Source organism: Trematomus bernacchii, unplaced genomic scaffold (genome assembly GCF_902827165.1).
Source record: "Trematomus bernacchii unplaced genomic scaffold, fTreBer1.1, whole genome shotgun sequence".
NCBI lineage: Eukaryota > Metazoa > Chordata > Actinopteri > Perciformes > Nototheniidae > Trematomus > Trematomus bernacchii.
Genome location: NW_022987669.1, coordinates 37481 through 61012, shown reverse-complemented (window position 1 = coordinate 61012; position 23532 = coordinate 37481). Strand labels below are relative to the sequence as shown.

The following is a 23532-nucleotide window of genomic DNA, read 5'->3' as shown; positions in this document are numbered from 1 at the left end:
GCCACCTTTAGCTTAGCGGTGGTGACGTGACGTCATGTGACGTGCTGTAGTTTCTTTATAGCCCAACATTAGCCACCTTTAGCTTAGCGGTGGTGGCGTGAAGTCATGTCACCATGCTGTAGTTCCTTTATAGCCCAACATTAGCCACCTTTAGCTTAGCGGTGGTGACATGACGTCATGTGACGTGCTGTAGTTTCTTTATAGCCCAACACTAGCCACCTTTAGCTTAGCGGTGGTGACGTCATGTGACGTGCTGTAGTTTCTTTATAGCCCAACATTAGCCACCTTTAGCTTAGCGGTGGTGACGTCATGTGACGTGCTGTAGTTTCTTTATAGCCCAACATTAGCCACCTTTAGCTTAGCGGTGGTGACGTGACGTCATGTGACCGCGCTGTAGTTCCTTTATAGCCCAACATTAGCCACCTTTAGCTTAGAGGTGGTGACGTGACGTCATGTGACCGCGCTGTAGTTCCTTTATAGCCCAACATTAGCCACCTTTAGCTTAGCGGTGGTGACGTGACGTCATGTGACCGCGCTGTAGTTCCTTTATAGCCCAACATTAGCCTCCTTTAGCTTAGCGGTGGTGACGTGACGTCATGTGACCGTGCTGTAGTTCCTTTATAGCCCAACATTAGCCACCTTTAGCTTAGAGGTGGTGACGTGACGTCATGTGACCGCGCTGTAGTTCCTTTATAGCCCAACATTAGCCACCTTTAGCTTAGAGGTGGTGACGTGACGTCATGTGACCGCGCTGTAGTTCCTTTATAGCCCAACATTAGCCACCTTTAGCTTAGCGGTGGTGGCGTTAAGTCATGTGACCTTGCTGTAGTTCCTTTATAGCCCAACACTAGCCACCTTTAGCTTAGCGGTGGTGACGTGAAGTCATGTGACCGTTTTCTTACATTTTCATTGAGGCGTTGAATGTCTGTTGTTTTATGGTATGACATATCGCCCTAAATTATATATTAGGTTAGGAACTACAAAACCAATGAATAATTTCTTATGATTTTTGTCTTCTTATTTCAGTTTCAGGTAGTTTGGTGGACATTCGTTGTGTAAAAAAAAAAGTTTTGGACTTTTTGATCCCTTGCATAGGTGAGGGGGTGGAGGTTTGTTTGTGTGTGTGTGTGTGTGTGTGTGTGTGTGTGTGTGTGTGTGTGTGTGTGTGTGTGTGTGTGTGTGTATGTGTGTGTGTGTGTGTGTGTGTGTGTGTGTGTGTGTGTGTGCGCGTGTGTGTGTGCGTGTGCGTGTGTGTGTGTGTGTGTGTGTGTGTGTGTTGACGGCTGCAGACTGTGGACTCTCAGTAAACAAAGGCAGTTAGTCATTATCACAGAAACGCAGCGAACCATCGTCGCTGTCCGCAGCGTCTCTTCTTCACTCGTAAGTACAGAAACACTCGTCTCTTCTTCTGCGTCTCGTTGGCGGTGTGAGGTCGTCGTCTCGACTCCGCAACCTCCGTCGTTGTTGTTGTTGTTGTTCAGGTGGTGGGTTGGGGAGGGTCAAAGGTCGCAGAGGGTCCGTTCCTGCTGTCTGTGAGGCCTCACAGTCACAGGAGTGTTTGACTGACGATAGTTTGTTTTTAATATTTACCAAATTGAATGCAGTAATAGAAATAAACAGCTTTTATTGTGATCGTATGGAATTAAAGAGGTCCTTATTATCCTTTTGGGGTATTTACGCTTTTGGTTCTCAACTGGTCAGGCCTCGGGACCCACTTTTTCCTTTGTCAATAGACCGCAACCCGAAATTTTGAACGACTCAAATCTATTCAACAAAAAATGGTGCTGTAATATATATACGCTTTTCAGCAAACAATATTAAAGTGAAGTACAGTGCATATATCCCTTCACAGAACTAAAGAATGCTTTCAAAAAAGGTTTAATGAGATGATGGAATCAAAGCTCAACTGTATAACATAAAAAGGCACACATGCTGAAAACCCAACCCCAGAAGGGGGTCTGGGGGGATTCTCCCCCAGGAGATTTTTAGAAATACTAACAAATAAACTACGCATTGTGGTACACTCTGAGAAGAAAATAAATAAATCTATTACTACCCGACATATTAATAATATTTTATGCCATTGTTTGTTTTTCACTTTGTTCTGACAGCTTGCTGCTCCTCACAGAGAGAAGAGCAAAGAGGAGGTGTGAATTGTGGGTAGGGTAGATAGCTCCCATTGTTCTGTGACCTGTCGATCATCAAACCGGGGGTCCTATTTCATTATGTGTTCATTTGTATCTGAAGTTGTACCCATGGATGTATAAAGAATAGTTCTAGCGCAAAGTTATTCTCTGTGGGGACTTCCGGCAACAATCTTGATTCTGATTGGCCAGAAGACTCGAAAAAAACATCAGCAAAGATGTTTTATTGAGAAGATGATCACTACGTGACAGAAGTTTTCAAAACGGTTTATGGTCTCCGGTACTTCCAGTCCAAAGCCTACTGCATGCACAGTGTTAGAAAATCGGGCCTTTTTTTTTCTGCACTCACACATCTGCGATCCACTCGAAACAGGTCCGCGACCCACCAGTTGAGAACCACTGTTCTATAGGTCTTAGTGCATGTAAATGGCCTGTAGACTAAAATCCCTGTGCTCCCTCCAGAGGGAGTCTCTCTCCCACTGATATACACCTGAACATCAGCAGGAGAGGACTCTTTAAAGTAGAGACACTACATACTGATATACACCTGAACATCAGCAGGAGAGGACTCTTTAAAGTAGAGACACTACATACTGATATACACCTGAACATCAGCAGGAGAGGACTCTTTAAAGTAGAGACACTACATACTGATATACACCTGAACATCAGCAGGAGAGGACTCTTTAAAGTAGAGACACTACATACTGATATACACCTGAACATCAGCAGGAGAGGACTCTTTAAAGTAGAGACACTACATACTGATATACACCTGAACATCAGCAGGAGAGGACTCTTTAAAGTAGAGACACTACATACTGATATACACCTGAACATCAGCAGGAGAGGACTCTTTAAAGTAGAGACACTACATACTGATATACACCTGAACATCAGCAGGAGAGGACTCTTTAAAGTAGAGACACTACATACTGATATACACCTGAACATCAGCAGGTTAGGACTCTTTAAAGTAGAGACACTACATACTGATATACACCTGAACATCAGCAGGAGAGGACTCTTTAAAGTAGAGACACTACATACTGATATACACCTGAACATCAGCAGGAGAGGACTCTTTAAAGTAGAGACACTACATACTGATATACACCTGAACATCAGCAGGTTAGGACTCTTTAAAGTAGAGACACTACATACTGATATACACCTGAACATCAGCAGGAGAGGACTCTTTAAAGTAGAGATACTACATACTGATATACACCTGAACATCAGCAGGAGAGGACTCTTTAAAGTAGAGACACTACATACTGAGTGGTAGTCCTGATCATTGCGATCAAAAGACACCAAAACAAAACTACTTCAATACACAAACACCCACAGCCGACAAGCCAGGCTGTAAAAGTAATATTTATCCAAATAAATTAATGTTATTGTAAATATTGCACTATACCTGTTTTCTCTGTTATGTGCTGCAGGTTTTTCAGAGGTCATGTCCCACCTCCTCCTCTGTGTGTCCGTCATCGCCGCCCTGTGGTTGGCGTCGGCTCTCAGTCTGTCAGGTGAGTTTTATTATCATAAACAGTCCAAGGTTATAATATATATTATACGTTATTAACATTCTCAGGAATAACTGAATTAATGTTGTAAAAAAAAGGCCTTAAAAGTTACTAATTTACAAATTAGTAAATGTACTTAGTTACTTTACACCACTTCCAAAAACAAGAAACAGTACTAATCAGGCTTTCGTCCAAACCACAGCACTGAGACTGCTCTTGTTAAGGTCTTCAATGACATCCACTTAAACACAGACAGTGGCAGAACTTCAATGTTAGTATTATTAGATCTCAGCGCTGTGTTTGACACTGTTGACCACAACATATTACTAGACCGACTAGAGCAACACATTCTCACTCCCAACTCGGCCTATGTTGACGTTATGTCAGGGTCCCTGTCGTCACTTTCCAACGCAAGGGGGGGCCCTTTAGCGTCGAGTTTCAACTATCAGGGCAACACACTCTCACTCCATAAACATCCAGGAGCGACGCTTGGTCAGGACGCTCCTAGGCTCCTTCAGCTTCATAAAGGGACGCAAATAGCTTTCAACTGATTGCAATGTATTCCCATCTGCGGCGGGATTTGACGCTCATGGAAGCACGGCATTCGTTTGTGTCGGCGGCATTGCGTCCATTCCCATTGGATAACGGAGAATTGTACACCCGGAAGTAAGTATTCCCCTTACTGTCGATTGATTTGACAGTGATATCTGCACTACTCATCAACTCAAAAACACCAGATTATCCTTGTTAATTACACAACATTGATTGGTTTAAATTGTGTGCAATGCTTTTGTATTTTTCCCCTTCGATTCGGAGAAACAAATATTTTTTCAGAGTTTAGGATGGCAGAAGACACTACACTACCCAGAATCCCCAGCTATTGTTTGGGACTACACCATGTGCTTTGTTTGACAAACCCCGTGATTAGTTCTCAAGCTCTGTGATTGGATGTTGGAGTGGCAGTGCGCGAAGTTTACATGCGTCAAACAGCACTTTGAAATGGAATGAAACCCATCGACGGCACACTATCCAAATCAACACTATCCCCCCCCCCCCTTAGGTCACAGGCTCCTTAGGCACAGCCCCACCTAGTGTCAGCAGAAAGTATTCAAAATAATGATTACAAAATAATGCAAAAAAAATATATATATATATACCAAATATATTTTAAGATCATGTTTAATCATCTGATTCGTCTGTACATTGCTGTTTTAGTCTGTGTTCTTCTAATTAGTGTCTACAGTGTGTGCCTATTGAGCTGTTTAGAGCCATGTGGGACAAAACCCGATCATGCCCCTCCCTCTCACTGTCTAAGTGAACGGTGACTGTAAAAACTACACTGCGCATGCGTATTTTCCTATTTAATGTGTGTGGCAAACAAATAATGACCATCGGGGCACTGAGCTGCCATCCCCACCATACGTCATCTCACATAATTCAGAGCTGATTGGCTGTAAGTACGTGTGCCGCGAAAAGTGTGTGAAGAGGAGACGAGAGAGCTGCAGTGACGCGTCCTAAAACCCGGAGGTAAGCTGTGCCTGGCTTCCCTCGACAAAAAAGCAATGAGATTTCTCCATAGGATTTTAGAAAATAGCTCGAAATAAGATCTGTGGGAAACGTACCTGTTAGATAAATGCACGTTTTGTTCAGCCGGATAATATCCACATGTCTACCCTACTTTTATACTTTTCGAATCATAAAACTATCGATTAGATTTATGATTCGACTTTTGAAACTACGAGAAGATAAGGAGATTTTTGTCCAGAAGGATAGGCAAATGGACTTCATCTTCAAGTCAAGGTAAGACCGCAATTTTATTGAAAATGGGATCTTACTAAGAGAGAACAATTCAATATTTAAATGATAAAATTACATTTTTTGGGTATCCTTTTGTTGAACTGTCTGTTTAAAATTAATCAAAGCATCAGACAAAAAAGCTTTTGAAAATAATATTATATTTTGGTTTAGGTCAGTGCCAGTGCCTCACCAGCCATGAACCTCACTGCACGTCACTGCAGAAGCTTATATATAGACATCTACGTTTTTTGTGCCCCACCACTTTTGTACATATAAAAACGCCACTGTCCACACATATATTGTTTTAATATTTGTAACACCAAACCGACAGAAAAGATGGTCTTAACATGACCCAGTGGTCTAGTTAATAAAAATAATGTTATCAAACGTAATATTAAAATGAATTCTTATTTTGAAAATACTGCTTCCTGTGTTCGAATGAGCTCCTCCGACCCTCGGTCCTGACAGACTCCAAAAGTCCGACATTATACAATCAAACAAATAAATAAACACAAGGATAATTGTGTGTTATTGTTGAGTAAATAACAGTGTGTGGTAGAAAACAATACAAAATTAGAAGGAAAAAACGATGAAACAATACAGATTTCAGTTTTCTGAGCCCCTACTCTCCCGCTAACTGACAGCAACAAAAGTCCGACATTATACAATTAAAATAAATAAGTAAAAACAATAAGTGTAGCTTGATATTGAGTTAGAAAAAGGTTGATAAACGCTGTGAGAATGGATCTGCGGCGAGCATTTCGCCGCGATCCCAACTCGTCTATTACCAACTATCAGGGAGCTCTATGCAAGTCAATGGGACTCCCTGATAGTTGAAACTCTACGCTAAAGGGCCCCCCTTGCGTTGGAAAGTGACGACAGGGACCCTGACATAACGTCACTATAGGCCGAGTTGGGAGTGAGAATGTGTTGACTAGAGAACTGGGTGGGACTTTCAGAAACAGTTCTAAATGGGTTTGAATCCTACTTAAAGGACAGAAACAACTTTGTTTCTATAGGTAAATACACATCTGAGTTGACAAATATGACATGTGGGGTTCCTCAAGGCTCCATCTAGGGGCCTCTTCTTTTTAACATCTACATGCTACCACTGGCTCAGATAGTGATAAACAACAAAATAAGTTACCATAGCTATGCGGATGACACACACATTTACATAACAATTTCACCAGGAGACTATTCCCCAATTCAAACACTGAGTAAGTGCAATGAACAAATCAATGACTGGATGTGTCAGAACTTTCTCCAATTAAACAAAGATAAAACTGAGGTAATGGTTTTTGGAGCGAAGGCAGAACGTATAAAAGTTAGCGCTGAGCTTCAGTCTGCAATGTTCAAAACAACAGATAAAGCCAGAAATCTAGGTGTAGTCATGGACTCTGACCTGAGTCACATTAAAATAGTTACTAAATCAGCCTACTATCACCTAAAGAATATATACTGTATATACTGAATATATACTGTACAACAAATCACCTCTGGCTGGAAGAGAACTCTCTGCTCCATAGTTTCTCTAGAAATAAAACCACCTTGTACATTTTACTCACACATAATCTGTTTCATATTTAATACTCCATAATTCCATATATTTTGAATATATATATATTTGTATATATATATATATATATATATATATAATATCTGTATGTATATTTTCTATTTTCTATTTTGACATGTATATTTTATATTTTATTTTATATTTTATTTTATTTTATTTCTATTCTTGTATATTTTGTTTTATTGTAAAATGCCTTTTATGCTGCTGTAACAAAAACAATTTCCCAATTTGGGATCAATAAAGTACGATCTATCTATCTATCTATCTATCAAGGATTAAAAGACTAATGTCACAGCAGGATTTGGAAAAACTTGTCCATGCTTTTATCTTCAGTAGACTGGACTACTGTAATGGTGTCTTTACAGGTCTCACTAAAACATCTATTAGAAAGCTGCAGCTGATTCAGAACGCTGCTGCTCGAGTCCTCACTAACACTAAGAAAGTGGATCACATCACTCCAGTTCTGATGTCTTTACACTGGTTCCTCACTAACACTAAGAAAGTGGATCACATCACTCCAGTTCTGAAGTCTTTACACTGGTTCCTCACTAACACTAAGAAAGTGGATCAGTCCTGTTCTGAAGTCTTTACACTGGTTCCGCACTAACACTAAGAAAGTGGATCACATCACTCCAGTTCTGAAGTCTTTACACTGGTTCCTCACTAACACTAAGAAAGTGGATCAGCCCTGTTCTGAAGTCTTTACACTGGTTCCTCACTAACACTAAGAAAGTGGATCAGTCCAGTTCTGAAGTCTTTACACTGGTTCCTCACTAACACTAAGAAAGTGGATCAGTCCAGTTCTGAAGTCTTTACACTGGTTCCTCACTAACACTAAGAAAGTGGATCAGTCCAGTTCTGAAGTCTTTACACTGGTTCCTCACTAACACTAAGAAAGTGGATCAGTCCTGTTCTGAAGTCTTTACACTTGTTCCTCACTAACACTAAGAAAGTGGATCAGTCCAGTTCTGAAGTCTTTACACTGGTTCCTCACTAACACTAAGAAAGTGGATCAGTCTTGTTCTGAAGTCTTTACACTGGTTCCGCACTAACACTAAGAAAGTGGATCACATCACTCCAGTTCTGAAGTCTTTACACTGGTTCCTCACTAACACTAAGAAAGTGGATCAGCCCTGTTCTGAAGTCTTTACATTGGTTCCTCACTAACACTAAGAAAGTGGATCAGTCCAGTTCTGAAGTCTTTACACTGGTTCCTCACTAACACTAAGAAAGTGGATCAGTCCAGTTCTGAAGTCTTTACACTGGTTCCTCACTAACACTAAGAAAGTGGATCAGTCCAGTTCTGAAGTCTTTACACTGGTTCCTCACTAACACTAAGAAAGTGGATCAGTCCAGTTCTGAAGTCTTTACACTGGTTCCTCACTAACACTAAGAAAGTGGATCAGTCCTGTTCTGAAGTCTTTACACTTGTTCCTCACTAACACTAAGAAAGTGGATCAGTCCAGTTCTGAGGTCTTTACACTGGTTCCTCACTAACACTAAGAAAGTGGATCAGTCCAGTTCTGAAGTCTTTACACTGGTTCCTCACTAACACTAAGAAAGTGGATCAGTCCAGTTCTGAAGTCTTTACACTGGTTCCTCACTAACACTAAGACAGTGGATCAGTCCAGTTCTGAAGTCTTTACACTGGTTCCTCACTAACACTAAGAAAGTGGATCAGTCCAGTTCTGAAGTCTTTACACTGGTTCCTCACTAACACTAAGAGAGTGGATCAGTCCAGTTCTGAGGTCTTTACACTGGTTCCTCACTAACACTAAGAAAGTGGATCAGTCCAGTTCTTAAGTCTTTACACTGGTTCCTCACTAACACTAAGAAAGTGGATCAGTCCAGTTCTGAAGTCTTTACACTGGTTCCTCACTAACACTAAGAAAGAGGATCAGTCCAGTTCTGAAGTCTTTACACTGGTTCTTCACTAACACTAAGAAAGTGGATCAGTCCAGTTCTGAAGTCTTTACACTGGTTCCTCACTAACACTAAGAAAGTGGATCAGTCCAGTTCTGAAGTCTTTACACTGGTTCCTCACTAACACTAAGAAAGTGGATCAGTCCAGTTCTGAGGTCTTTACACTGGTTCCTCACTAACACTAAGAAAGTGGATCAGTCCAGTTCTGAAGTCTTTACACTGGTTCCTCACTAACACTAAGAAAGTGGATCAGTCCAGTTCTGAGGTCTTTACACTGGTTCCTCACTAACACTAAGAAAGTGGATCAGTCCAGTTCTGAAGTCTTTACACTGGTTCCTCACTAACACTAAGAAAGTAGATCAGTCCAGTTCTGAGGTCTTTACACTGGTTCCTCACTAACACTAAGAAAGTGGATCAGTCCAGTTCTGAAGTCTTTACACTGGTTCCTCAATAACACTAAGAAAGTGGATCAGTCCAGTTCTGAGGTCTTTACACTGGTTCCTCACTAACACTAAGAAAGTGGATCAGTCCAGTTCTGAAGTCTTTACACTGGTTCCTCACTAACACTAAGAAAGTGGATCAGTCCAGTTCTGAAGTCTTTACACTGGTTCCTCACTAACACTAAGAAAGTGAATCAGTCCAGTTCTGAAGTCTTTACACTGGTTCCTCACTAACACTAAGAAAGTGGATCAGTCCAGTTCTGAGGTCTTTACACTGGTTCCTCACTAACACTAAGAAAGTGGATCAGTCCAGTTCTGAAGTCTTTACACTGGTTCTTCACTAACACTAAGAAAGTGGATCAGTCCAGTTCTGAAGTCTTTACACTGGTTCCTCACTAACACTAAGAAAGTGGATCAGTCCAGTTCTGAGGTCTTTACACTGGTTCCTCACTAACACTAAGAAAGTGGATCAGTCCAGTTCTGAAGTCTTTACACTGGTTCCTCACTAACACTAAGAAAGTGGATCAGTCCAGTTCTGAAGTCTTTACACTGGTTCCTCACTAACACTAAGAAAGTGGATCAGTCCAGTTCTGAAGTCTTTACACTGGTTCCTCACTAACACTAAGAAAGTGGATCAGTCCAGTTCTGAGGTCTTTACACTGGTTCCTCACTAACACTAAGAAAGTGGATCAGTCCAGTTCTGAAGTCTTTACACTGGTTCCTCACTAACACTAAGAAAGTGGATCAGTCCAGTTCTGAAGTCTTTACACTGGATCCTCACTAACACTAAGAAAGTGGATCAGTCCAGTTCTGAAGTCTTTACACTGGTTCCTCACTAACACTAAGAAAGTGGATCAGTCCAGTTCTGAAGTCTTTGCACTGGTTCCTCACTAACACTAAGAAAGTGGATCAGTCCAGTTCTGAAGTCTTTACACTGGTTCCTCACTGACACTAAGAAAGTGGATCAGTCCAGTTCTGAAGTCTTTACACTGGTTCCTCACTGACACTAAGAAAGTAGATCAATCCAGTTCTGAAGTCTTTACACTGGTTCTTCACTAACACTAAGAGAGTGGATCACATCACTCCAGTTCTGAAATCTTTACACTGGCTTCCTGTGTTTCAAATAATTGATTTCTAAATACTGCTGCTGGTTTATAAAGCAGGTTTAGGCCCAAAATAAATGTCTGACCTCCTGCTAAATTATGAACCATCCAGATCTCTCAGGTCTTCAGGGATTGGTCAGCTTTCTGTCCCCAGAGTCAGAACTAAACATGGAGAAGTTCAGTTATTAAGCTCCAAATATCTGGAACAAACTCCCAGAAACCTGCAGGTCCGATGCAACTCTTACTTTTAAATCCAGGCTGAATACTTTTCTTTTTGCCGCTGCTTTTAATTGAACTATTCATATCTTAAACTGCACTGTAACTTTTATTCGTGTATTTTTTCTTTTAATGTTCATTTTATTATCTTTGCTTTTTAATGACTGTTTTTAAATGCCATTTTCTGAATGTCTTTCATTTTTGTAAAGCACTTTGAATTGCCTTGTGTTCAAAGGTGCTATATAAATACACTTGCCTTGCCTTGCCTTACTACCCCCAGTTCTCAGGTAATAATTACAAATAACTTTATAATTGATAAAGGTTGAGGATCTCATTATTTGACGATGCCACCAAATTACACAATCAAAATAGAAAGTACTACAAAGAAACTGGAATTAATTTACATCTTAAATTATTAATATATACACAAAAAAAGGTTTGCAAATATCCAACCTACAAATTGCTTTTTTAAATCAACACTTGCTGAAGATCATTTGTGTGGACATCTCAGTTCATTTGTAGGGCTGCGCGAGTACGGTCAAAAGTAAATCTCACTGTAAACTATTTAATCATCACCAAACTCTGTGTTATTGTGACCGATCATAACTCAGCTTTATGCACACATACACATTTAGCATGGTGTAGGAAACGGGCTCCGTGTTACAGGAGGGGTCGGGGGGTTTGGAGGTGTTATAAATTATCTCTTCGTCCCTCAGTGTTCTCGGAGCCCCGCGGCGCCCACATGCTGCTCAGATCCCGCCGGGCGAACTCCTTCCTGGAGGAACTGAAGCCGGCCTCCATGGAGCGCGAGTGTGTGGAGGAGAGGTGTGACTTTGAAGAGGCTCGAGAGATTTTCCAGACCAGGGAAGCGACGGTAAGATGTTCCAAATAAATCTTAAAGGTCCCCTATTACACTCTTTTTCATCAATATATTATAGGTCTCAGATATATACAGAACAGGTCTATGAAGTGTTTGGCTCCAAATACCAAACAGATCATGCCTCATGCCCCTCTGTTTCAGCCCTGTTTAAAAAGTGCTGATTCTGTGTCTGTAGCTTTAAATGCTAATGAGCTGCTGCTGGCCACGCCCCTCTGAGAGAGATGTGGTTAAAAAGAACACAATGGTGCTCTAGGAGGAGATTCAGGTGATAAGGTGGGGGGGGGGGGGTTACCTTGGTTGCTGATTGGCTAATGGTTACACAAGCCAAAACATTGTTTTAAATCATAAAGTGGCCAAAATCTGATCAGCTCATTTTCAGACAGGTTTTTATAGAAATGGATCAGGACAAAAAGAGAGAGAATCTTTGAGTCTCTTTACACAGAGGGGACACATGTTGATGTAGAAGAGACAGGAAGAAGAGGGGACACATGTTGATGTAGAAGAGACAGGAAGAAGAGGGGACACATGTTGATGAAGAAGAGACATGAAGAAGAGGGGACACATGTTGATGTAGAAGAGACATGAAGAAGAGGGGACACATGTTGATGTAGAAGAGACAGGAAGAAGAGGGGACACATGTTGATGTAGAAGAGACAGGAAGAAGAGGGGACACATGTTGATGAAGAAGAGACATGAAGAAGAGGGGACACATGTTGATGTAGAAGAGACATGAAGAAGAGGGGACACATGTTGATGTAGAAGAGACATGAAGAAGAGGGGACACATGTTGATGTAGAGGAGACATGAAGAAGAGGGGACACATGTTGATGTAGAAGAGACATGAAGAAGAGGGGACACATGTTGATGTAGAAGAGACAGGAAGAAGAGGGGACACATGTTGATGAAGAAGAGACATGAAGAAGAGGGGACACATGTTGATGTAGAAGAGACAGGAAGAAGAGGGGACACATGTTGATGAAGAAGAGACAGGAAGAAGAGGGGACACATGTTGATGAAGAAGAGACATGAAGAAGAGGGGACACATGTTGATGTAGAGGAGACATGAAGAAGAGGGGACACATGTTGATATAGAAGAGACATGAAGAAGAGGGGACACATGTTGATGAAGAAGAGACACATGTTGATGAAGAAGAGACACATGTTGATGTCTCTTTACATTACATGTCACTTGTTAGATACTTTTATCCAAAGCGACTTACATACTCAATACAGGGCAATCCCCACAGGAGCAATTTGGGGTGAAGTGTCTCAGGGACACATCGACATGCTGACTGCAGTGGGGTTTGAACCTGTGACCATCTGATCCCCATACCAAGGCTCTATCCACTGCGCCACACACAGAGGGGACACATGTTGATGTAGGGTTAGGATTAGAACTTTAAACATTTTATTCCTCCCGCAAAACTTTGAAGAGGCCTTATTCGCTCCAAAACACTGAAACGCCTCCATTGGACTCCTTTGTTTACTTCCGGAACATAGTGACATCACTATGGAGAACTCACGCTCCTATTGGCTAGCGCTCTAGCACATTGTACGTGATAGGCTAAGGGGCGGGACATCTCTAAGCGGTTGACCAATCACAACAGAGACGGCCAGCTAACCAATCAGAGTATCCTGAGGGGGTCGTATTGATATTCTGTACAAACTGTAAAGTCCACTGAGACAACTATAGAATGTGTGATATTGGGCTTTATAAATAAACTTTGATTGATTGATGATTGATCAGTGCGATTAAGCAGCTCCTTTACGTGTCTTGCATTCATCTGAGACTTTTTATTTGTGTGTTCACAGCTGGAGTTCTGGACAGTGTACACTGGTAAGAACCTTTGAACCTGTTTAAACAAGTCTATAATTAGCAGGTTTTATTTTTTTTATATTTAGCTCTTATTAAAGGATATATAGAAGAAGTCATTTTATGATATGTACAGTTAGCATTGGCTTGGCTGCTCTTAAGTTAAGTTTAAACTATGTAATAATTAAATATTAAACATCTCCTTTTCAGTGAGTGGGTCCTTATATCGTTTGGGTTAAACCTTATGAAGTGAGCAGAAAAACGTATATGGCTAAACACGTGTTTTGTGTTTTTTATTCAGAGTTTCTCCTTTGTCTCTGAGCGGCCTGCTGCACGGCATTGTGGGAAATGTATTGACGTGTGTGTGTTTTCAGATGGGAACCAGTGCCAGTCCCACATGTGTGTGAAAGGAGTGTGTGTTGACCAGTACCAGGACTACGCCTGCCGCTGTGAGCCCGGATACGAGGGCAAATACTGCAACCAGCGTGAGTCATGATCTGAAAACATAATCATTCATAATAATAAAATACGAAAACTACAATATACTATATAAGTGATTACAACTCACCTACAGCTAACCTGCAATTTAACTTCAACCCACCTTCAATTAGACTCACCTTTAATTAACCTGCAACTCACCCACAACTCATCAAATCCCTTTACAAAGACACAGAAATAAAAAATATATTAAAATATGATGAATACTACATTCAAAGTGCAGAGCTGTGCAGATTTAGAGCGAGGTCATGTGAAGCAGAAATGGTCAACATGTGCAGGATTTACAGTATTCAAAAAGACAAGATGTTGTTCCCATGATGTGCATGTGAGTGTGTGTGTACTGAGGTGTGTACTGAGGTGTGTACTGAGGTGTGTACTGAGGTGTGTACTGAGGTGTGTGTACTGAGGTGTGTACTGAGGTGTGTACTGAGGTGTGTACTGAGGTGTGTGTACTGAGGTGTGTACTGAGGTGTGTCCTGAGGTGTGCACTGAGGTGTGTACTGAGGTGTGTACTGAGGTGTGTACTGAGGTGTGTACTGAGGTGTGTGTACTGAGGTGTGTACTGAGGTGTGTACTGAGGTGTGTAATGAGGTGTGTACTGAGGTGTGCACTGAGGTGTGTGTACTGAGGTGTGCACTGAGGTGTGTACTGAGGTGTGTACTGAGGTGTGTACTGAGGTGTGTACTGAGGTGTGTACTGAGGTGTGTACTGAGGTGTGCACTGAGGTGTGTACTGAGGTGTGTACTGAGGTGTGTACTGAGGTGTGTAATGAGGTGTGTGTACTGAGGTGTGTACTGAGGTGTGTGTACTGAGGTGTGTGTACTGAGGTGTGTACTGAGGTGTGTACTGAGGTGTGTACTGAGGTGTGTAATGAGGTGTGTAATGAGGTGTGTACTGAGGTGTGTACTGAGGTGTGTACTGAGGTGTGTACTGAGGTGTGCACTGAGGTGTGTGCACTGAGGTGTGCACTGAGGTGTGTGTACTGAGGTGTGTACTGAGGTGTGTCCTGAGGTGTGCACTGAGGTGTGCACTGAGGTGTGTACTGAGGTGTGTACTGAGGTGTGTACTGAGGTGTGTGTACTGAGGTGTGTACTGAGGTGTGTACTGAGGTGTGTACTGAGGTGTGTACTGAGGTGTGTGTACTGAGGTGTGTACTGAGGTGTGTCCTGAGGTGTGTAATGAGGTGTGTGTACTGAGGTGTGTACTGAGGTGTGTGTACTGAGGTGTGTACTGAGGTGTGTAATGAGGTGTGTAATGAGGTGTGTACTGAGGTGTGTACTGAGGTGTGTGCACTGAGGTGTGTAATGAGGTGTGTAATGAGGTGTGTACTGAGGTGTGCACTGAGGTGTGTGTACTGAGGTGTGTACTGAGGTGTGTACTGAGGTGTGTAATGAGGTGTGTAATGAGGTGTGTGTACTGAGGTGTGTGTACTGAGGTGTGTACTGAGGTGTGTACTGAGGTGTGTGCTGAGGTGTGTGTACTGAGGTGTGTACTGAGGTGTGTACTGAGGTGTGTACTGAGGTGTGTGTACTGAGGTGTGTGCTGAGGTGTGCACTGAGGTGTGTACTGATGTGTGTACTGAGGTGTGCACTGAGGTGTGTACTGATGTGTGTGTACTGAGGTGTGTACTGAGGTGTGCACTGAGGTGTGTACTGAGGTGTGTACTGAGGTGTGTACTGAGGTGTGTAATGAGGTGTGTAATGAGGTGTGTGTACTGAGGTGTGTGTACTGAGGTGTGTACTGAGGTGTGTACTGAGGTGTGTACTGAGGTGTGTGTACTGAGGTGTGTACTGAGGTGTGTACTGAGGTGTGTACTGAGGTGTGTGTACTGAGGTGTGTACTGAGGTGTGCACTGAGGTGTGTACTGATGTGTGTACTGAGGTGTGCACTGAGGTGTGTACTGATGTGTGTGTACTGAGGTGTGTACTGAGGTGTGCACTGAGGTGTGTACTGAGGTGTGTACTGAGGTGTGTGTACTGAGGTGTGTACTGAGGTGTGTACTGAGGTGTGCACTGAGATGTGTGTACTGAGGTGTGTACTGAGGTGTGCACTGAGGTGTGTACTGAGGTGTGTACTGAGGTGTGTACTGAGGTGTGTACTGAGGTGTGTACTCAGGTGTGTACTGAGGTGTGCACTGAGGTGTGTTTCTGTGCAGCTCAGACGGCCACTAACTGCTCCGTGGATAACGGCGGCTGTGATCACTCGTGTTCGGAGAGCAAAGACAGCCTGAGCAGGAGCTGCAGCTGCGTGAGCGGATACAAACTGCACGACGACTCCAAGAAGTGCAGCCCAATCGGTGAGGAGGACTGATCATACATTTACACACCTGTTAGAAAAATCTCACTGGTCCCAGCTTGAATCTCAGGATCCATGTATCTGTGATCCTCTCCAGAATGGAAGGAGTCATCACATACAGAGCATCAACTAGTTCCTGAACAGTGTCCTTCACATGCTGATATCCAAGAGAGGGAGTTACACAGTCACAAGATGGAGGAACAGAAAGCAGTATTCAATGTTTACTTCAGATTAGCTCCACGTCAGAAATGAGCATGCTTGTCATATGTCTATCTCCATAGAGGCTGAATCATCATGTTAATCACATAGCTATCATATGCCTCAAACAGTCCTGATGTTCTTCTAGGTAATCATACATCCTGTCATGTTCACAGCTACAGTTGGGATACCTTTGTTATCACGTTACTCTGATACTGGAAGAGTTCATTCAGTATATTCCCAACAACACCATGCTCTCACCTTCACTCAGGTGTATCGTCTGTAATCCCCTCTCTCTGAGCAGGTTCCTCCTCCTGCGGTCAGCTGCTGATCAGCAGGTCGTCGTACACCAAGCCGATGGACGGCCTGCTGCCCTGGATGGTGGGGGGGGAGGTGGGGAAGAAGGGGGAGAGTCCCTGGCAGGTAACTCACTTCACCTGTGGCTACTGCTCAACTGCTGACTGGCTGGGGAACTCACCTGCAAGTCACCTGCAGCCCAGCTTCAAATGACCAGCAATTAGCCTTCAACCAAACTGCAACTCACTTTCAATCAACCTGCAACTCACCTGTAAACAGGGGCGGATCTAGAAAAATATTCATGGAGTGGCAGGAGATTTTGAGGGATGGCATCCCCTGGCAGAAGTATATGCCGATTTAATCGCAGTCATATCAATCAATGTTAACTTGGAAAGCCACAATATTAATATTTTAACTCAATAACATAGGTGACATTATTGTGGCACATCAGTAAAGCCTTACACATAAATATATAAGGTGGCAGACATCATTTAATGAATTTTAACTGAACAATAACTGAATGAGTTTGTTTCACTCTTAGACCAGCAGGGGTACCAAATACTGCTGCAATAAGTACATTAATGAACCCTTAGATGCACGAGTGACTGGACCCTACACTCTTCCATAAGTGGGTCTAAAAGGACCCGTATTAGAATAATATATGTTTTTATGCCATTTTTGTCATTTCGGTTAAGAAAAATCACTTGTATAATATTTAGTATTATATTTTGGTTCACATTAGAAATATTTTATATTTAATTTTTCACAATTTATCATTTTAGAAAAAAAAATTACATTTTGAAAAAAAACGTTTTGAACATATTGATGCAAAGATCTCCGCTATTCTGAGACCCTCACAGTATTCCAGTCCCTTTTCAAAACTCATCTCTTCTCCTCTTGTCTACTCATAGCCCCGCCCCCCCATCAATCCATGCCGGTTGATCAAGTTTGATAGTCCTATTCCTATACCCCCCACCCTAACCTTCCCTTATATTGTAAAGCGATATTTTGAGTCCTTGTAAAGCCCTATACAAATATAATGTATTATTATTATTATTATACTGACAGGTATCAGATCTTGCTGTGTAAAATAATCTTCCTGAGAGTTGTCACTTGTGATGTAGTCTGTGTGTCCTACAGTGAATGTATTCCTGACAGCAACAGGTGATAAGAATCAAAGGTTCCCAAAGGATCCCATAGGAAATGCATGCGGGTCATTTTTGACCCACTTATGGAAGCTTGGGGTAGAAATACAAAAACTACAATTTCTTAAAATGTAAATTTAAAATGTGAATGGCATGATATCCAAAACATGTTTTTTGAGGAATAGCTGGAATATGAAATGATAAAAACATGTAATTACAAAGATACTTCAAGAAAACCACCTCACCGGGTCCAAAAAGACCCACTTATGCATCTGAGGGGTAACTGTCTCATCGATGTTTGTCTAAATTAATATGATAATATTAACATTCATATTGTTCTTATCAGCTGTCAATCACTGTTATGATTCACATATCCAGTGTTATTATTGAATAAACTATATTTTTTGGAGGAGTTAATGATGAATGTTCCTCAAGATGCTTGCTCACCCTCCTTCAAATTTGAAAGACAAGTAATTACTGATATTTTATATTTGATATGTGGGGGGGCTCTGTTAGAAGGTGCGACGGGGGAGGGGGGAGAGAGTTAGACGCTCGTGAATTGTCAACGGGGGGGGGTTGACATCGGAGCATCGTCCTATGGGCTTAGCCCCGGACAGGTACAACAGGTATTCACTCAGAGGGGGGTAGGTACTAAATGCCACCCATTTACATGTAGGCAAACAAAATCAACATACAGTAGGGGGGTGGGAGATGGTGAACGGTATGGTCAATGTTTGTAAACACAATCCCCAGGATGTGTCCTTATCAAACCAAAATAGAAAATGCAGATATTACACTCAGACATTGGAAAAGTCTATGTTAAAAAGCCTCAGTCATGTTCAGCTATGTTACTATTTATAATGTTATTGTTGTTACAACAGAAGATGTTTTTCTTTATATTGAAGTTAAATGCATCAATCTGGTGCACTTTGAGGTCAAAATTAAGAGATTTATGGATACCGCTGGAAAAAGCTGTGTGTGAAAGTTTAAATCTTCCTTATTGAGCTTTAAAACAAATGAATAACGACTATATATAATAATAAAATAAACACCGGCTGTTGTTATGCCTGCTGTAACGTTAAATTACTCCGTTCTCCGCTTAAGTAATTATGCCGTTACAAGCTTCATAGTTGTATTTATCATCTACATTTGCCGAAACAAGTTTAATATTCTGAAAGGCAAGACTTTGTTTATTTGAAAGCAGATGAAAACAAACTGTAACGGACCCTGCCGTGTTATCTTGATATTTCCGGCACAGACCCTTTCATACCGGCAATGCGCGATAGAAACAACGGGAACTGCGACAGCATAAATATGCGAATACAAACCTACAGACTGCTGGAGAAGAGATATCACAGGGGGGGGGTTGGGACACACACATTCCGATGGCCAATTAGTTTTAAACAAAGAGTATCATTTACAGGAAAGGAGTGCACGCTACTAAAGAGACACGCTACCATGGAAACCAAACAATGGTGTTGCTGTATTGAAGTCCGACTGGAAACAGTCATATTTGGAGCGTTATGTTAGAATGAAACAGCCAGGTCGTGACTCACAAAAAAAAAGTGTTACTTCACTAACTGTAAGCTTGTCACTCAGAGTAACCTACAGTTAAATTAACTGTTGGAAAAGAAAGATCAGGGGGGAGAGAGAGCTGTGGGTGATGGGCCATTAGGTGTGTAAACACACAGCTGAGAGCTGCCGTTTCATTCTGTTTAAAAAACGGTAACAACGGACTATTTTTCTTGGCGGATGCATGTCAATTTAAATCAATACATACAACTATTTTTTAAATCAATAAAAACATTTTCTAAATCCATAAAAGCATTTCAATTAATATTGGGAGTCATGTCGTTACTTTGTTGAGAATGTGGCCATGTAATAAGCGGGATAATTTGCAGCGACTTGGTCATTATGGGGAAAAATAACACCCAGGGATCAAGATCTGCCTGACAAGGCTCCATTAAAATATAAATATTTTTAGTGAATTACTGAGTTTAGGCACGTTAATAACATTTTAATGAAGTTGAATACAGTATATTCATATTTGTCAGTGATTTCATGTCAATTCGGCGAACATAAACATAAATGATCGTGGTGAAGATGATGATTAAATTAGGATTAAAAATCGAGAGCCGGCTGCATTTCCTCTCGTTCGTTTTTTTCGACTAAACAACATTATTTTGTTAAATAACAACATGGTGATGTTTTGTAAATGATTACATGTCTTATTTAGCACAGACTATGATCCTATCCGTGACATATGGATCTTAACAAAGATCCGCTATACAGTAGTACCAGACATACTGTACATTGTGGTGATTGACATTATTCACCCACGGATCTATGGGTTGGGGTATTGTTCCGCACGGACATTTTAGTGAACCAGACCAGCTGTTTCCGCCGGTCTTCGCTTCCCGGGCATGAAGTTGTTTACATGTGTGTTCAGATGCTAAATAAAAGTTTAGCTTGTACTTTTGATACCCCGCCTCCGACTCCCGTCTCTCGGCACCACAACATCCAGTTTACTGTATCGAAGTTGATTTCACATGAGCTCCAGTGTGGAACCCCACTGCACCCCCTGGTGGATCAATGATCCATTGCAGCTGGCTTCACAATAATTAAATGTATTTATCACGGGGGCGGTATCAAGTCAGACTGGGGGCCGGCTCTTCATCACGAACCGATCACGGGCCGATCACGGACCAATCACAGACCAATCACGACCCTCGCGTTTCAAACTGTCTGAAATAAGATGCTCCATCTGTATTTGACTTTCTCAGGACTTGAAACTGTTTTTTGGGGGCAGACCCCCACAAAGAAAAAATATATTTACACACGTAAGGTCATCATCTTAACAGTTTGTTATGCTCATCGAGTCATCCGTGAGCAGAGCATCAAGTTGACATGTCTATAACAGCTGAATGCGGCGATTACCATCTTGTTCAGCAAAACGCCTCACAAACGTATTAAGATCTAAAGCTTTAGTGCGTTTTGATTCAATGCTGAGTACAGCCAAACTTGACAGTCTCTTCTCTGTCATTGTAGACCGCAAATACCTCATTCCTTCAGTACTTGGGTCCGAATGCTTCTCGTTTTGCGCCGTCCCGTTCAAATGAAATCGGCGCCAATCATATTTCCACGCTCGCGCCAGGGCCGGGGGAGGGGTTACAAGACGTGCGTCTTGTGCTGCATTCACTTGCACTCGGACATTAGAGACTTTCTCTCATAAATGTCCGATGAGCCACAACTTTTCTTTCAAAACAAAGCTGCCAACTGGGGTGGCAGCTGGGGTGGCACGGCCTATTTTTAGGGTGGCAGTTGCCACCCCATGCCACCCCGGTAGATCCGCCCCTGCCTCTAAATCACCTTCAACTAAACTGCAACTCACCTGCAATTAACCCTCAATTCACCTTTAATTAACCTTCAACTCAACCTTCAATTTACCTGCGACTAATTTCAGATTAACCCGCAATCTCCCTGCAACTCACCTGTAAATCACCTGTACTGTAACTCAGAAATATGATATATTGTATGATATGAAATAGGAAGATATTTTAAACCATCTTCAAGTTTCTTTAAAAGGTTTTTAAATGTGAGTTTGTTACAGCAGTGTGTTTGTTTGTGTGTGTGTGTGTGTGTGTGTGTGTGTGTGTGTGTGTGTGTGTGTGTGTGTGTGTGTGTGTGTGTGTGTGTGTGTGTGTGTGTGTGTGTGTTCAGGTGCTGCTGATGACCGCTAGGGGTCAGTTCGCCGGCGGGGGCGTCCTGATCGCTGAGAGTTGGGTGCTGACGGCGGCGCATTGCCTCAAGAACAGCCTGCGCTTCAGAGTGAGACTCGGTGAGAGGATCTAAACGTTATTACTGAATGTGCCTCAGCAGGTATCTGAAGAAACATGCAGGACACACCTGTACAAGCGAGAGATTTAAGGGAATTACCTTTGAGATTTACTACAGTGAGGAGGCTTGCATCTAGAGAAAACAGGGTTTTTACAGATCCTTTAAAAACGAACTATCTCAGTTTAGCATGACCAGATTTAACCTTCCAGTGAAACTAAAAGTAAAATACTGCTGTAAATCACCTTCAACTTAACTGCAACTCACCTTTAATGAACCTGTAACTCCCCCTCTCAGGAGACTACGAGCGCCACAGGATCGAGGGCACCGAGGTGAACATGAAGGTGTTGGAGTACTTCAAACACCCGAACTACAACACCCGCACGGCTGACAACGACATCGCCCTCCTGCGCCTCGAAACACCCGCTCCTTTCTCAGCGTTCATCGTCCCCGCCTGCCTTCCTTCCAGCGACCTGGCCGAGCGAGTGCTCCACCTGAACAGCACCCCGACCGTAGTGAGCGGCTGGGGGAAGGAGGAGATGAACAGCAGCACCTTCAGCTCCGCGCTCAACGTCATCAATATCCCGCTGGTGGAGCGAGACCTGTGCGTCCGTCATATGAACAATATGATCACGGAGAACATGCTGTGTGCGGGGGTCCTGGGCCAGAGGCAGGACGCCTGTGAGGGGGACAGCGGGGGTCCCATGGTGACGCTGTACCGGGACACGTGGTTCCTGCTGGGCCTCGTGTCCTGGGGAGAGGGCTGCGGACGCCAGGATAAACTGGGCATCTACACCAAGGTGTCCAATTACAACCAGTGGATCCAGGGCATCAGGGACGACTGGGATCGAGTACACTGAGACCCCCAAACAACAACAACAACGTCCGAGAGCACCCCCAATAACAACAACAACGTCTGAGATTACCCTCAAACCATCAGCAGGTTAAACAAACAGCAATGTAACACAAAGCCATGTAACACACGTTGTAAATAAAGCTCCGGCTTCTTTCTTCACCCCAACAATTTCCTGGTGTGTTTTCTATTGGTGCACGTAACACGAGTTTCCTGCCTCAAAACGTCCATTTGACTCCTTTGTTTACTTAGTGACATCACTTTGAGACCCCCCCAACAACAACAACGAGATGACCCTCAACCCATCAGCAGGGTAAACAAACAGCGATGTAACACACTTTATAAATGAACTGATTCTGTCTGAAGACGCTTCGGCTTCTTTCTTCTCCACAACAATTTCCTGGTGCCCCCCCTTCCCCCCGTAGTGTTTTCTATTGGTGTTAGTGCATGTAAATGGTCTGCAAAGGCTCAAATCCCTGAGTGTCCTGCCTGAAAAATGTCCATTCAACTTCTTTGTTTACTTCAGGAACATAGTGACATCACTCTGTAACACTCACGCTCCTCTTGGCTAGCGCTCCAACACATTGTACGTGACTTTCCTCCTACTGCCTGTGCTGCAGCACCTCTTTTCACCCTCTGTCTGAAACCAGAGCCCAGTCTGCTCTGATTGGTTAGCTGACCGGCTCTGTTGTGATTGAGTAACCTGCTTAGAGATGTCCCGCCCCTTAGCCTATCACGTACAATGTGTTGGAGCGGTAGCCAATAGAAGCGCAAGTGTTACAAAGTGATGTCACTACTCCCGGAAGTAAACAAAAGAGTTCAATGGAGGCGTGTCAGGCACTGGGAGAAACCCCCTCTGAAGGGATTTTAGGCGCCGTTTACACGAGGACGAAACGGCTTGTATCTGCATAGTTTCTCTTGCGTATAGCCCTATTATTTACACGAGGCCGATAGAAACGGACCCCACAAACGATAACGGGTCCCAAGGTGG

The 23532-nt window shown here is 42.6% G+C and overlaps 1 protein-coding gene across 1 annotated transcript; it reads left to right on the top strand.

Moving 5' to 3' along the window:
* The first annotated feature begins 1309 nt into the window (after positions 1-1309).
* On the top strand, positions 1310-22712 carry proca (protein C (inactivator of coagulation factors Va and VIIIa), a). Its single transcript, XM_034135991.1, has 9 exons — positions 1310-1380; positions 3590-3673; positions 11445-11602; positions 13421-13445; positions 13796-13906; positions 16075-16215; positions 16717-16835; positions 21575-21692; positions 21986-22712. The coding sequence occupies exons 2-9, from the start codon at positions 3604-3606 to the stop codon at positions 22546-22548; spliced, it is 1305 nt and encodes a 434-aa protein (XP_033991882.1). The 5' UTR covers positions 1310-1380; positions 3590-3603; the 3' UTR covers positions 22549-22712.
* The last annotated feature ends 820 nt before the right edge of the window (positions 22713-23532 follow it).

Bases quoted from the DNA above. Each gene is read 5' to 3' on its own strand.
- proca (XM_034135991.1), top strand. From the start codon at position 3,604: ATGTCCCACCTCCTCCTCTGTGTGTCCGTCATCGCCGCCCTGTGGTTG. The intron at 16,216-16,716 runs GTGAGGAGGACT...CTCTCTGAGCAG, and splicing joins CAAGAAGTGCAGCCCAATCG to GTTCCTCCTCCTGCGGTCAG. The intron at 21,693-21,985 runs GTGAGAGGATCT...TCCCCCTCTCAG, and splicing joins GCGCTTCAGAGTGAGACTCG to GAGACTACGAGCGCCACAGG.